This window comes from Anastrepha ludens, chromosome 6 (assembly GCF_028408465.1).
Source record: "Anastrepha ludens isolate Willacy chromosome 6, idAnaLude1.1, whole genome shotgun sequence".
Taxonomy (NCBI): Eukaryota; Metazoa; Arthropoda; class Insecta; order Diptera; family Tephritidae; genus Anastrepha; species Anastrepha ludens.
In genome coordinates this window covers 124,062,665-124,077,536 of record NC_071502.1, presented here as the reverse complement: position 1 = coordinate 124,077,536, position 14,872 = coordinate 124,062,665, and the positions used below count along the sequence as shown (strand labels likewise).

The 14,872-nt window shown below is 37.9% G+C and overlaps 1 protein-coding gene across 1 annotated transcript in view; it reads left to right on the top strand.

Moving 5' to 3' along the window:
• The window catches only part of LOC128867288 (uncharacterized), a 64,302-nt gene that overhangs the window by 20,878 nt on the left and 28,552 nt on the right, over positions 1 to 14,872 (top strand). The window contains exons 2-12 of the mRNA XM_054108397.1: positions 5,421 to 5,530; positions 5,624 to 5,903; positions 5,994 to 6,063; positions 6,144 to 6,270; positions 6,337 to 6,513; positions 6,578 to 6,818; positions 7,159 to 7,332; positions 7,404 to 7,618; positions 8,665 to 8,790; positions 12,148 to 12,451; positions 12,560 to 14,182. Coding sequence (XP_053964372.1) covers positions 5,421 to 5,530; positions 5,624 to 5,903; positions 5,994 to 6,063; positions 6,144 to 6,270; positions 6,337 to 6,513; positions 6,578 to 6,818; positions 7,159 to 7,332; positions 7,404 to 7,618; positions 8,665 to 8,790; positions 12,148 to 12,451; positions 12,560 to 14,182 — 3,447 coding nt within the window. The remainder of the gene's footprint in view (positions 1 to 5,420; positions 5,531 to 5,623; positions 5,904 to 5,993; positions 6,064 to 6,143; positions 6,271 to 6,336; positions 6,514 to 6,577; positions 6,819 to 7,158; positions 7,333 to 7,403; positions 7,619 to 8,664; positions 8,791 to 12,147; positions 12,452 to 12,559; positions 14,183 to 14,872) is intronic.

Below are 14,872 nucleotides of genomic sequence, written 5' to 3'. Positions count from 1 at the left end.
AAAAAAAAAATTGTTCCAATGCTATCGCCTAGTTTTTTATACGGTCAAAAACATGACGCATCTATTTATATTTTATTTCATATTTTTGCCGTACCGCAACGCTTTGAAAATTACCATTGAATTCGTATAGAAAAAATGCGCCTTTCCATAAATCTGATATAAATTGGTTGCAGGTCGATGTTACTTAATCTCCTGATTTAACTTTCCATCATAAATGCCGAAAAAACTATACTCTATGCTTTATTTAAAAAATAATTAGTTGAATTATTGCTATTTAAAAAGACACTGAAAACACCCCAAAAATTAAAATACTTATCTCGCTGTACCCGCGCGTAGTTGGTAGTATAAGGGTATTATACAATTGACCACATAACGGTTGCATATAAGAGGAATTATTTTAGAAGAATAATAAGAGACATTATTTTATTATTAATTCATAAAAATACTCACAAGTGGATTCAGTTTTTAAAAACTTACTTTTTTCCAAATATATTTTTCAAAGTAATAAAATTGGAGATCAAAAGAATTAATTCCTCTGAACCCAATTTAGTATCTCTTATCAATTTCGAGGTGCTCAATTACCTTCGTGGCTTAAGCAAAAACAATATTTCTTAATATATTTTTTCTTGTTCCCATGGTCCAAAATTATTGCTTCTTTTTGGTGGTTTTTAAGAATTTATTTCTTTCTTCTTTGTTTTAATTTATTTGGCATTGTTTGCCTTGGTTTGATTAACGAAAACTGTGATTTTTTCCCATATCACATCTTCATCGAAACTGATTTATCTAAAAATACAAAAAATCGCTCTCCAAATTTTCTAATTCCTAATTCGACTCGTAATTTGAGAGCCTAATTTAATCGAGTTTGAAATCTCGCTGGCAATAACAACAAACGGAGGATGCACACTTATCAGAACATACCTAGAGGCATAGTAAGAGCTTGAATAATATTAATTTTAAGTGCAATATTTCTCGTTCTCTACGTACCGCCGCCGAAGAAGAAATCGGATTCCGGCGAGCCCGAAAAAACAATTGGTACGACGAGAAATGTCATGCTGCCGCAGAAAGAAAGGATGCCGCCTATAGAGCCACGCCGCGATCGGGCGCAACGCGAGCCATGTGGGATCGCTACAGAGAGCTAAGAAAAGAAGAGAGACGTATTATTCGACAGAAGGAACGAGAGGCCGAAATACGTGAGTGCGAGGAGCTTGAGATGCTGGCCAATAGGAACAACGCCCGAAAATTCTACCAGAAAGTTCGGCGGCTTACAAAAGGTTTCAACTCCGGGGCGTTTTCCTGTAAGAACATAGACGGCGATCTGGTGCCCGACCTCCAGAGCATTCTTACATTATGGAGGGAACACTTCTCGAACCTACTAAATAGTGATAGCTGCGCATGTCACAGAGAATCTGAAGATCCCGATACCCCAATCGTTGACGACGGAATTGTCGTTCCGCTACCCGACCATGACGAGGTGAGAATAGCGATAACGCGGCTAAAGAACAATAAAGCCGCGGCGCCGACGGACTGCCGGCTAAGCTATTCAAACATGGCATCGAGGAGCTGGTAAGGTGCATGCATCAGCTCCTATGCAAAATATGGTCGGATGACCGATTGGAATTTAAGTGTGCTCTGCCGAATCCATAAGAAGGGCGATCCTGCAATTTGTGCCAATTAAAGCGGGATTAGTCTACTAAATATCGCCTATAAGGTTCTAGCGAGCGTATTGTGTGAAAGGCTGAAGCCCACCGTCAACCAACTGATTGGGCCTTATCAGTGTGGCTTTAGTCCTGGAAAGTCTACCACCGACCAAATATTCACAATACGCCAAATCTTGGAAAATACCCATGAAAGGAGAATCGACACACCATCTTTTCGTCGACTTCAAAGCTGTATTCGACAGTACGGAAAGGAGTTACTTGTATGCCGCGCTGTCTGAATTTGGTATCCCCGCAAAACTAATACGGCTATGCAAGATGACGTTGCTCAACACCAGCAGCGCCGTCAGAATTGGGAAGGACCTCTCCGAGCCGTTTGATATCAAACGAGGTTTCAGACAGGGTGACTCGCTGTCGTCTGACTTCTTTAACCTGATCTTGGAGAGTATCGTACGAGCCGCAGGACTTAATCGCTCAGACACAATATTTTATAAGAGCATACAATTGCTGGCGTTGCCGATGATATTGACATCATCGGCCTTAACAACCGCGCTTTTAGTTCTGCCTTCTTCAAACGGAGTAAAGAGGCAAAGCGAATGGGTCTGGTGGTGAACGAGGACAAAACGAAGTACCTCCTGTCGTCAAACAAACAGTCAGCGCCCTCGCGTATCGGCACCCACGCCACTGTTGACAGTTATAATTTCGAAGCTGTAAAAGACTTCGTTTATTTAGGAACCAGCATTAACACCGATAACAATGTCAGCCTTGAAATCCAACGTAGAATCTCTCTTGCCAACAAGTGCTACTTTGGACTAAGTAGGCAACTGAGCAGTAAAGTCCTCTCTTGACGAACAAAACTAACACTCTACAAGACTCTCATCATGCCCGTCCCAACGTATGGCGCAGAAGCGTGGACAACGACAACATCCGATGAAGCGACGCTTGGAGTGTTTGAGAGAAAGATTCTGCGTAAGATTTTTGGACCTTTGCACGTTAGCAACGGCGAATATCGCAGACGATGGAACGATGAGCTGTATGAGCTTTACGACGACATAGACATAGCGCAGCGAATAAAGATCCAGCGGCTACGTTGGCTGGGTCATGTCGTCCGAATGGATACAAACGCTCTGGCTCTGAAAGTATTCGATGCAGTATCAGCTGGTGGTATCAGAAAGAGGAAGGCCTCCTCTGCGTTGGAAAGATCAGGTGGAGAAGGACTTGGCCTCACTAGGTGTGTCCAATTGGCGCCGGTTAGCACGAGAAAGAAACAACTGGCGCGCTTTGTTAAACTCGAGCAAAATCACGTAAGTGGTTATCGCACCAATTAAGAAGAAGAATAATGGCGATACTCCCTATAATGCAGATTACATAACAAGAAGTCGCATCCAAATCCTTCCTTTAAAGTAACATCGACTTGCTGGAAAGTGTCAAAAATTCCAGCAAAACAGCTTTAAAGTTTTCAAGTTACTATGCCTCTCTATTTGAAAGAGTGAAGACTCATACTTGTCTAATGAGTTACTGTCACTAGATATCGCCGCGAATTTTTACATGCCATAAAACAAGAGTTGGTGGCCATTTCTGCATACTTACCTAATTTTTTTTCTTGTTATGCCAATTTTCCATTTAAACGAGTGATACGATGACTGTCATAACAATGGATGTGCTAAACAAAAGTACTGCGTGAGCTAACTTCCTTCTCAAAAGGGCTTTCGCACATAAAATATACATAAATATACACACGTATGCTCTTCCCTATGCCCTATATATGAAAAAAAATTCTTTTAAATCAACCCGCTTTTAGAGCAACCTTCAACTTGCACTAAAATTAAATGGGCTATTAAACTACGGTAGCCGCAGAAGCCAAATGGAGCACGACTAACATTCGGGAGTGCGTAGGTTCGAATCGCCGTGCATGAAACGTAAAAATTATAAACGTTTTTCCTAATAGCGGCAGGCAATTTCAAACCTCCGAGTGTATTTCTGCCATGAAAAAGCTCCTCATAAATAAAAATGATCCACTATTCGGAGTTGACTTAAAATTACAGGTCACTCCATATGTGAAACAACGTCAAGACGCACACCACAAATGGAAGGAGGAGCTCCGTCAAATACCCCATAAAGGGTGTAAGCACCAATTATAACTTAAGCAAAGTAAAGTAAATTTGAATTGGGTTTAGATTGAATTTGAATTGGCCAACCGTGGATCAGCGGTTCCCCCACAGGGACCAGAGCCAATAATCTGAATAAGTTCCGAAGGAATCATGAATTGGATCAGCGATTATGTATGCTATTTACGTAAAGAGCGATGATCCGGTCTAGAACAGAAAACTGTGAAAAATTTCTACTAAAACTTGGAATAAAAGACGTTCGGTTGATGGTCGGTATTATTACAGGGCACAACCCATGGGGTCAGCATATGGCCACTATTGGAATCATTGAGAACCCGTTGTGTCTGTCTTGCTTGGAGGAGGCGGATAGCACTGAGCACTTTCTCTGCCTTTGCTAGAGTAAGGCTCCGAGTTTTGGGTTCCGAAGTCGTGAGAATGAGTAATATTCGTTCTCTAAAGCTAGAGGATATTTACAGATTTGCCAAAGAATCTGGAAAAATCTCACGGGACTAACTACCTTTGGCTCTGTCTCTATTCTTTCATATCTCTTTCTCTGATACTTTTATCCTTTCCTCCTTGACTATCTACCCTCTTTCCAGCGCTCTAAATACAATGTCCTTTTTAGCCTGAGTGTTTTAGGAGGCACCAAAACAAATTTCGGCCGCCGTAGCCGAATGGGTTGGTGCGTGATTAGTATTCGGAATTCACAGAGAAATCGTTTGTTCGAATCTCGGTGAAAGCAAAATTAATAAAAAACATTTTTCTAATAGCGGTCACCCCTCGGCAGGCAATGGCAAACCTCCGAGTGTATTTCTGCCATGAAAAAGCTCCTCATAAAAATACAGTAGATTCTGTTTTTATGCGGTAGATACATTCCGCAAGAAACATCATAAAAAAAACAGCACAAAAAAAGCTACCAGTTCTATAGTAAAACTATAGATACGTTTCAAAAGTGCTAAGAACCGCATAAATCTGAAATAATTAAATAAAATCGCATAAAAAAAGGGTACTAGTCCCATATTATTACTATAGATACGTTCCATAGACCGCATGAATCTGAAATAATTAGAATCTTGTTTATATGTACAATTCCCGATAGGTCGACATGCATTTTTTAATTTAAAAAAAAAACCACACTATTTCAAAACCGCATAAAAAAAAGCCGCATAAGAACAGAACCTACTGTATCTGCCGTTCGAAGTCGGCTTGAAACTGTAGGTCCCTCTATTTGTGGAAAAACATCAAAGACGCACGCCACAAATAAGAGGAGGAGGTCGACCAAACACCCAACAGAAGTGTACGCGCCAATTATTTATTTTATTTTTAAATCAAATTTCAAAGTAAATATTAAACTGCATACACTGAAAGTATCTAAAGGCTTTGATTAAATTTTTTTAAATTTTGTGACAATTTTTAGAGAATTGTTAAGCTTTTGTAGATTTAATGCAAAATTTGAAATTGTGATTTATAGTTTTTGTTATACAATGGACTCTATTATTATAAAAAATTAACGAAAAAATCAAGAAAAATATATCCAATATTACATAAACATAAATAAGCAGTTTTTTTCGTTTTTAAATTTGTTGAAAATCTTGAAATATTAAACAATATGAAATAATAACAATATTTATCAAAATTTCTCTCACTTTACCTATAGAACATGTTAAAACAATTCGTCGCTGGGCTCATGTGTATAACTACAACTTGGCTCGTATGTATGGTGGCGCAGAGGCGTATGTGATGATTACAAATCCCAAGGACATAGAAGTACGTATATACATACACACACACACGCTTGCATGCGTATATAAAAGCACATATGCGTTTATTTAGCTTATAATTTTTATGCATTCCTTCCAGCAAGTGCTCTCAAGTAACACTCTGCTATACAAATATGATCCCTACAACTTCTTTTATCCTTGGTTGGGACAAGGATTACTTACAGCGAATGACAGACATTGGGTTAATCATCGCAAAATGATAACACCCTCATTTCATTTCGGCATCCTACAAGACTTCCTTAAAATTATGAACAATACTACGGATCGGTTCATGGAATTGTTGGCTGGATTTGCGGCCAAAGAGGATATGTTCGATTTTCAAGAAATCGTAACGCGCTCAACAATAGATGTCATATGTGGTGCGTGTGCGCTTACCTTCAATTTGTATAAAATAAGAGTAGCTTGCAATAAATATTCGTTTTGTTTATCTGAAAATTCCAAAACTTTAGAAGCCGCCATGGGCACTCCCGTAAATGCCATACAAGGACCCACCTCGCCTATGGTGCCTGCAATTTCTGAGTAAATTAAAAATGTTCCTTAACGATTTCAATACTCTTATATGTGTGTGCATATGTATGTATTAATGTTATGCTTTCCAGTATCTGCGATGTGATGCGTGGACGGATGTTCAGCGCATTGAGCCGTTTCGATTTCTTCTTCGTCTGGACAAAAGCGTATCGCAGGCAAAAAAAGGCTTTGGCCATTTTGCGCAAAGAGCTCTCCGAGGTACACCCACACGCATATAAACAAATAGCTATGTTAAAAAACTTATAATAACTGTGTACTCTATAGATTATTGAAAAAAGAAAAACCATCTTAGGGGAGTTCGATCAAAATAATTTAAAAAGTGACAACGACGGAAAACGTCCGAAAATGGCTTTTCTGGACAATTTACTAACCGCCGAGGTGGATGGGAAGCCCTTAACTTTTCAAGATATTTTTGAAGAGGTCTCCACATTTGTTTTTGAAGTCAGTTTGTCATATATAAAAATGGAATAGGCATTCATTATCACAAAGTTTGCTCTTCTTCCAGGGCCATGACACCACCGCAAGCGCTATTGGTTTCACTATCTACTCTCTTTCGAGGCATCCGGAAATACAAGAACGTGCCTTTCAAGAACAATATGCCCTTTTTGGCAATGATGTTAATCGCAGTCCTACTTATAAAGAATTGGGTGACATGAAGTACCTGGAGTTGGTTTTGAAGGAATCGCTGCGACTTTATCCCAGTGTACCCATCATTGCACGAACGGCGTTGGAACAAACTGAAATTGGTAAGTCATAGTGTAATCACTCTGAGAGTAAACTTAACTTAAGTTACGTAAGAACCAAAAGATGTTTACGTAAGCTGTCCAATGAGCAAACGCGTACAGGCCTCATGCCAAATAAATATAACACTAGTACGATATTTCTCTTAGCACTAGATTTTCTATTTCTTTTGAAGTGAAGCATCACTGGCTTGATTAAGCTTGATGAAAATGAAAAATTAAGCAAAGCAAGGGAAATATTTGACGTCGTAAATATGCAGGCACAATTCTCTCTTGTACAAATATATGTTTGCCTCTAAGTTCCTTTCTTACTTTAACCCTCTTTTACGTATTTAATTCTCTTTAGGTGGTTATCAGATTCCTGCTGGCGCTACACTCGCCTGCTGCATTATTACACTCGGTACGGATCCTAATAACTTTCCAGACCCATTTAAATTCATGCCAGAACGTTTTGAAAACCGCGCCAGTACCAACCCCTACGACTATGTGCCGTTTAGCGCTGGTCCGCGTAATTGCATAGGTACAACGGATACATACAAAAACAAGAAATAGTAGCAATTATAAACAAATATTTTTTTTTTATTTTCACAGGTCAAAAATTTGCAATGATGGAATTGAAAGTAACTGTTTCGAAAATCATACGGCACTTCAACATATTACCTGCACTGGATGGACTATCCACGGGTATAAATAACCCAACAGATCCAAATGACAAGATAAACAATCCGTATGATGCTCGCTTGGGTTTCTTTCTGACATTAAAGTCTATAAATGGTTTGAAAATACGTCTGCGTCGCAGAACGTATTAAGGGATAACACTACTGTTGAAATTTCAGAAAATTATTATTCTTTTATTGGCTCAAAGCAGGGTTGGGATATATTGGCTTATGCAGCTATGGGTTAAACGTGCATGCGAGCATATTTTAAGTGCAGGATGAGGGGAATGCTCCGTTCGAACGTTAGTAGGAGCAGAGCGGATCAAATTTCACTAATGCATGCATACTGTGGAAAAAAATCATAAAATTGCCTAAGAATAGAATAGTAGATCACCATTAAAATCAAATGGATAAGCATTAATAATAATACAAAAAAATTCCGTGAGCTTTCATTTTCAATTGTGTATTGTTTTTTTTTTTTTATTTTTATGTGAGTATAGGCTATATAATCTGTACATTATACATTTGATGTAATCGGCTTTATAATACCCAAAATTTACTATTGGATGTATTTAGCTTTGTAACTAAAAAATATAAACGCAAAAGTAAGTACATTGAAAAATATGTATGTGGGAATGGTTGACAACAACCCTGGTTGACAACAACGGTGAACGAGGCACTTGTGTTTCAACTGTGTAGAAGGGCACTTGTGTTTCAACTGGCGTAGAAGGCGGTTCCTCAATAAAATTTAAGAATTCCTCAAATCAAATTTATAAAACTCACATTGTAAAATTTCAATAAGACGTTCAAACCTATATTGTAAAATTTCTTAAATTTCAATAAAACGTTCAAACCTATATTTTGGGGGCTCAACCGGGATAAGGAAAAGGAAAAGGATAAAGAAAAGAATGGCATGTCTTGGCGATTTAATTAGAAGTAGCCTGCGCAGTGGCAGTAAGGCCAAAATCACGACGCTGCATAAGTATATTTTTGAAAGCGAAGACGACAGAAGTAACCGCCAACGACTTAAAGCGTTCTGTGGCTTCGCCTATAACGAAGGCAGCGCGGAATTCGAAGTTAAATCTCGATACGTGGATGCGAATTTAAGCGAGCGTGACCTAGTCACCATTTGTAACGTTTTGGGGATCGACTACAACGTGGCTGATGTGAAAATACACATATTTCACAATTTGCAGAAGGGACGCTTACTCGTAGCAAGCGGTGCAGAAAATCACGACGATGACGACGATGACGACGACGGCGTTGGCAGCGAAGACGAGGCAGCCAACAGCTACGACGGCGCAGAACAACGTGCAGAGAACGTTAATGAATAGAGAAGTCTTAATGACTGGAAAGTGTTCATTTTTGAGGGGTACTCGTCTCGCGAAGACAATTTCACCACGGACACATTTTTCAACAAAAATTAACAGTAAGGGGCTGAATTATGTAAATTTAGCAGCAGTCGATAAGAATTTGTTGGTGATTAGAAGCAAAGAATGCTAGGTAGCTTTTTAATATGACCTATATATTTGAATTTCTCCAAATCATCCAAATTATGTACATATGTTATGTCTGTCTGTCTGGTGTCTGTAAAACTTTGTTGAATTCCCTTCAACTGAATCAAAATCCTCTATAGCAAACGCTTCATTACCAGGCGCACAGGAAGATGGCATATGCAAATGTAAATTTGTGAATTTATATACATTTGTGAATTTATATACATTTGCGCATATGTATATGCTGTGTGTATGTATGCTCACCAGCCACAGCTCAAAATAAAACGGTACAACTTCTCAAGAAATCCAGCGCGCATTCAAAGGCGCAGCGCACATTCATAGGCACAGCATTGTATGTACAGTAACCTTGACATGTTTACAGGCACCTACAAATGCTCTGATTTCAGAGTAAGTTTCTAACTGCAGATATATGCATATGTTTTGTGCACTTTTTATCTATTGAAAAACTACATACGTAAAGTAATCTACTAATTAACTATTTGCCTACTATCAGTTAACATAAAATAATTGTTTCCAAATTTTATCTTAGTATTAAAATGTCCGAATCAGACCTTTTTTTTAAGCTACTTGTTTTCTTCTGCAACTTACTGTATGCTCATGCGCGCACTTGACGCACAGCAGCTGCGGCTGTCGAGCATTTAGAAAGACATATTTACATACATATATTTTTGCATACATATGTACGATGCCGCGGGCACTCGACTTGACAAAAATTGAAGATTTATCAAATATTGGCAAATAATTCTACGCGAAATATTCCAATATTGACTATTTTCGAATTGTCGAGAAAATTGGCATATGGGCGGCTCGTTTTATGAATGAAAGTTCTTGCTCTTAGAAGTATGAGCTCGAATTTATCAATGAATTTTTTGAAGATGAGTTTTTGTTGCACAGTACAATAGTTGAAACTGTTCGGCGCCGCCGCGACTGTTCAGCGCTATGGCAACTAGAATGATGGCCGCTACGCCTGCGTCTATGACTGCATTTTGTTCTTGTAGTCGCTAGGCATAGAATTTTAGCTTTGAACGGCATACGCATTTTGAGGAATAAAGCGAATGCCCTGTGTGTGCGGTTGTATGTACATGCATATGTGTATATTAATAAGCATTGTTTTGCTTGAATTCAATATTTATATTTGCATATGCCATCTTCCTGTGTGCCTGGTAATGAAGCGTTTTGTATACAGAATTTTTTGATTTGTTTGAAGGGATATGAGCACCAAGTGTACATACGCACATACAAATATGTACATGACTATTCAAAAGAAATTTGTTTTAGCATTTGTGAGGCAGGAATTTGATCATTAGGTTATTTACATGAAATATAAGGCGATGCTCGTGAGGTAGGTCATGCTGCTTCAGTGCACACATATGCGTGCAACATATACATATTTAATAAAGATGCAATTGAATTTAGTTGTCCCATATATGCAAATACGTTTCTTTGAAGTTTTCGTTTATTTATTTTAAAGTTTTATACTATCTAGAAAATGCATACATACAAATGTATGTATATTATTATTCCCTGTAATAAAATGTAAATTGAAAAAGATTTGGTTTGCCAAAGGAACAAATAAATGCATGTTCAAATGTAAATACATATGTCGGTATACCAAAACACTTGTATGCTATGAATTAATTTCGACTCAAAAAATTAGTAAAAATTTTCATCAAATTTGTTTAGTTTTAAATTTACTAAAACGCACATACCAAAATGTGAGAGGTCGTTTTATAATGTATTTTTTTAAATTAAATCAAAATATTAAAGTTACTTTGATTTGATTTGGCGCATATAATAAATTCAATCATTTTTTCTTCATCACCTTTGTTGGAAAATACAAATTGAATAAATTTTCGTTTACCAAGGGAACATAAAAATGCACAAGCAAATGCCTTGCAAAATGCCGTCGGCATTCGTCAATTTGATTTCATACAGAAACCAAAAACTGAGCAGAGCCAATGTACTTGTACATAATTCACTGTAATCAGCCCTGTTAAGAACTTCCCCGCTGTCGAGTTAAGCGAGGTGAAATAGTGTTCGCGGTTTCACTTCATTTTTGACAATTCACACTATTCGTAGCTCGTGAGAATTCTCTATATTTAACGTTCTCTGCGTGCTTGTTCTACATTGCGGAATAGGAGAAACGACGATTGTTTTTTTTCTATCGACGGCAACGAAGGTAGGAAAGAAGCTCACAAAACTGCTGAACGACGGGAAAGAAGGCGTATTTGTGACGAACGAGAAGCAAGTATAAGTGCAAGTGAAGTTAACGAAAACGAAATGCCAATGCAAATGTCGCGGTTTGCAATAAATTTTCGTGATATTGAAGACTCAGTAAGGCCGTTTGATGGTACTGACAAATTGCCAATAGATGTGTGGGTAAATGAATTTGAAGAAACTGCTACCCTCATGCGTTGGGATGAATTTCAAAAATTTGTGTTCGCAAAGAAGTCGCTGAAAGGTTTAGCAAGAATGTTCATTTTAAGTGAAAGGGGAATCACATCGTGGTGTAAACTGAAAAAGGCATTAATAGATGAATTTCAAGCTGTGGTAAATAGCGCTCATTTGCACAAACAGTTGACAGAAAGAAAGATGAAGAGAGAGGAGAACGTGCAGGAATATTTTTTTTGTATGAAAGAGTTAGCAGCAAGAGGAAACATTGAAGAAAATGCTTTGATTCAATACGTAATTGATGGTATACGCGATATGAGTGTGAGTAAGACAGTTCTATATGGCGCAAAAAATATTCGTGAATTTAAGGAAAAGCTTCGATGTTATGAGGGAATACGTGAAAAAGTGAAAACAGACGATACTAAAGAAATTATAAAAAAGGGGATGGTGAACAAAACCGAAAGAAATGAACTTAAATGCTACAATTGCGGGGCGAAAGGCCACAAAAGCGTTAATTGTGAGAGTAGAGAAAAGGGGACAAAGTGTTTTCAGTGTAATGAGTATGGTCATATTGCTAAAAATTGCACAAACAATAAGAGTTTAAACAAAGGCGCTCAGCGAAACACACGACTTATTACAGGAAAACGAAGCATAATGAACAAAGATGTAATAATGAATGATAAAAAATTATTAGCATTATTTGATACGGGGAGTAAGTTTAGCCTCATTACTGAGAGTGTGTATAATGTGTTGAATAAACCTTATTTAAAGGAATGTAATATTTCACTATATGGTTTCGGTGAGTGTGACACTAAAAATGCAGTAAAGCCAATGGGTGCGTTGAAATATAAAATTGAGATAGACGGCGAAATATATGAACTAGAATTTTTGGTTGTACCTTCGAAATTCCTGGATTGTGAAGTGATAATCGGAGAGAACTTTTGTGCTTACGCTGAAGTGAAGATAGATCGTGAAGGGTTGCATATCAAAAAAGTAGAAAATGACAGTGATGATAATTCAAAGTTTTTTATGATGAAAATTGACATAGCTGCGGACGAAAAAGAAATTGATATCGGTGAAATGGTCCAAATAGGATCAAAACAAAAGGTGCGCGACATGGTAAAAACTTATCAACCAAATAAACAAAAATTTACAAATGTTGAAATGAAAATTATTTTAAAAGATGAGTCGCCAATATTTTCGAGGCCGCGACGTTTACCTATAGCTGAAAAACTCATTGTAGACAGTCAGGTGGAACAGTGGTTAAGTGATGGCATAATAGAAGCCTCGGATTCTGAATTTTGTAGTCCGGTTGTGTTGGTAAAGAAGCGTGATGGTACGCCAAGACTGTGTATCGACTTTCGAAGACTAAATAAAGTGATGATAAAGGATCATTTTCCTTTACCTTTAATTGAAGATCAACTTGACCAATTACAAAATGCTAAAATTTTTTCTACAATTGACTTACGAAACGAGTTTTTCCATGTGTCCATAGCTCAGTCTAGTCGTAAATACACAGCTTTCGTAACACACAACGGTCAGTATCAATTTTTGAAAGTGCCTTTCGGGTTGTCGAATTCTCCGAGTGTTTTCCAGAGGCATATAAATGCAATTTTTAGAGACTTGGTGCGTAGAGGTACCGTGTTACTTTATATGGACGATGTGATTATCCCTGCTCAAAACGAAGAAAGTGCTTTAAAAAATTTAGAAGAAGTAATGCAAGTTTGCAAGGACTATGGACTCGATATAAACTTTAAGAAGTGTCAATTTTTAAAAACAAAAGTAGAATTTTTAGGGCATGTTGTAGAAAATCAAAAGCTATCGCCATCGCCAGAGAAAATTGAAGCTGTAACAAAATACAAAATACCACAAAATTTGAAACAATTACAGGGGTTTTTGGGCCTTGCGGGATATTTTCGAAAATTTGTTAGAAATTTCTCGGTGATAGCAAAACCGCTCAGTGACTTAACGAAGCAAAATGTAAAATTCGAAATGAAAGACAGAGAAATCGAATCGTTTCAAACACTAAAAAAATGTCTAAGCGAAAAACCGGTTCTAAGCATTTTTAATCAAAAGTTTCAAACTGAAGTTCATACTGATGCCTCTATCGACGGTTATGGAGCTGTGTTACTACAAAAATTGCCTGAAGATGGGCATCTGCATCCTATTTACTATATGAGTAAGAAGACAACTGAGGCTGAAAGAAAGTACACGAGCTATGAGTTAGAAGTTTTGGCAGTTATAGAGGCTCTAAAAAAGTTTCGCGTTTATCTACTAGGTCTGCATTTCAAGTTAGTAACCGACTGCAATGCCTTCACTAAGACGTTAGACAAAAAAGACCTATGCACCAGAGTCGCTAGATGGATATTGTTCCTCCAAGAATACGACTATGAAGTAGAGCATCGAGCTGGCACCCAGATGAGACACGTTGATGCCCTTAGCCGTTACGCAGTTTTTTCTATAAACGATGATTCTTTGGTTAGATTGCGATGCGCGCAACTTCAAGATGATGAACTCAAAGTTATTTTAGATGTTCTTCGCGAAAAAACCATTTTCAACGACTATTTTACGAAAGGTGGCATTTTGTACAAGCTTGTAGGTGACGACGAATTAATTGTTGTGCCCACCAACATGCAAAGGGAAGTTATCAGAAAAGCACATGATAATGGTCATTTTGCAGTGAAGAAAACTATGGAGCTGATAACCAAAGATTACTATATACCAAAAATCGAAGAAAAGATACAACGTCACATTGCCAACTGCATACCTTGCATTATTTCAAACAGAAAACTAGGTAAACAGGAAGGTGAGCTACATATATTACAGAAAGGTGAAATACCACTCCAAACGTACCACGTCGACTTCCTTGGCCCATTGGAATCGACAAGCAAGCTTTACAAACATATATTTGCAGTGATTGATGGATTCACAAAATTTTGTTGGCTGTATCCAACTAAAACGACATCAGCGAAAGAGGTAATTAAAAGGTTACACATCCAGAACGCGATATTTGGTAACCCAGTCCATATAATCTCTGATCGGGGCGCAGCTTTTACATCTGATGACTTTCAAAACTACTGCGAAGCTGAAGGTATAAAACATCACACAATAACCACAGGGTTACCTCGTGCGAATGGACAGATCGAACGGTTAAATGCGGTAATTAGCTCCGTATTGGCAAAATTGAGTGCAGACGACCCATCCAAATGGCACAAGCACGTCGAAAAAGTACAACAAGCTATAAACTCAACATACACAAGGAGTACAAAAACGACGCCTTTTGAATTGATGATAGGGGTAAAAATGCGAAAGAAAGAAGACATACAATTAAAGCAACTCATCGAAGATGAAATGATTTTACATTTTCAAGACGAGAGAAACGAGCTAAGACAGAATGCGAAACGGGAGATCCTGAAACTGCAAGCAGAAAACAGAAAATCGTATAACCGTAAACGAAAACCAGCATCGTTATATAACCGCGGGGACCTGGTGGCCA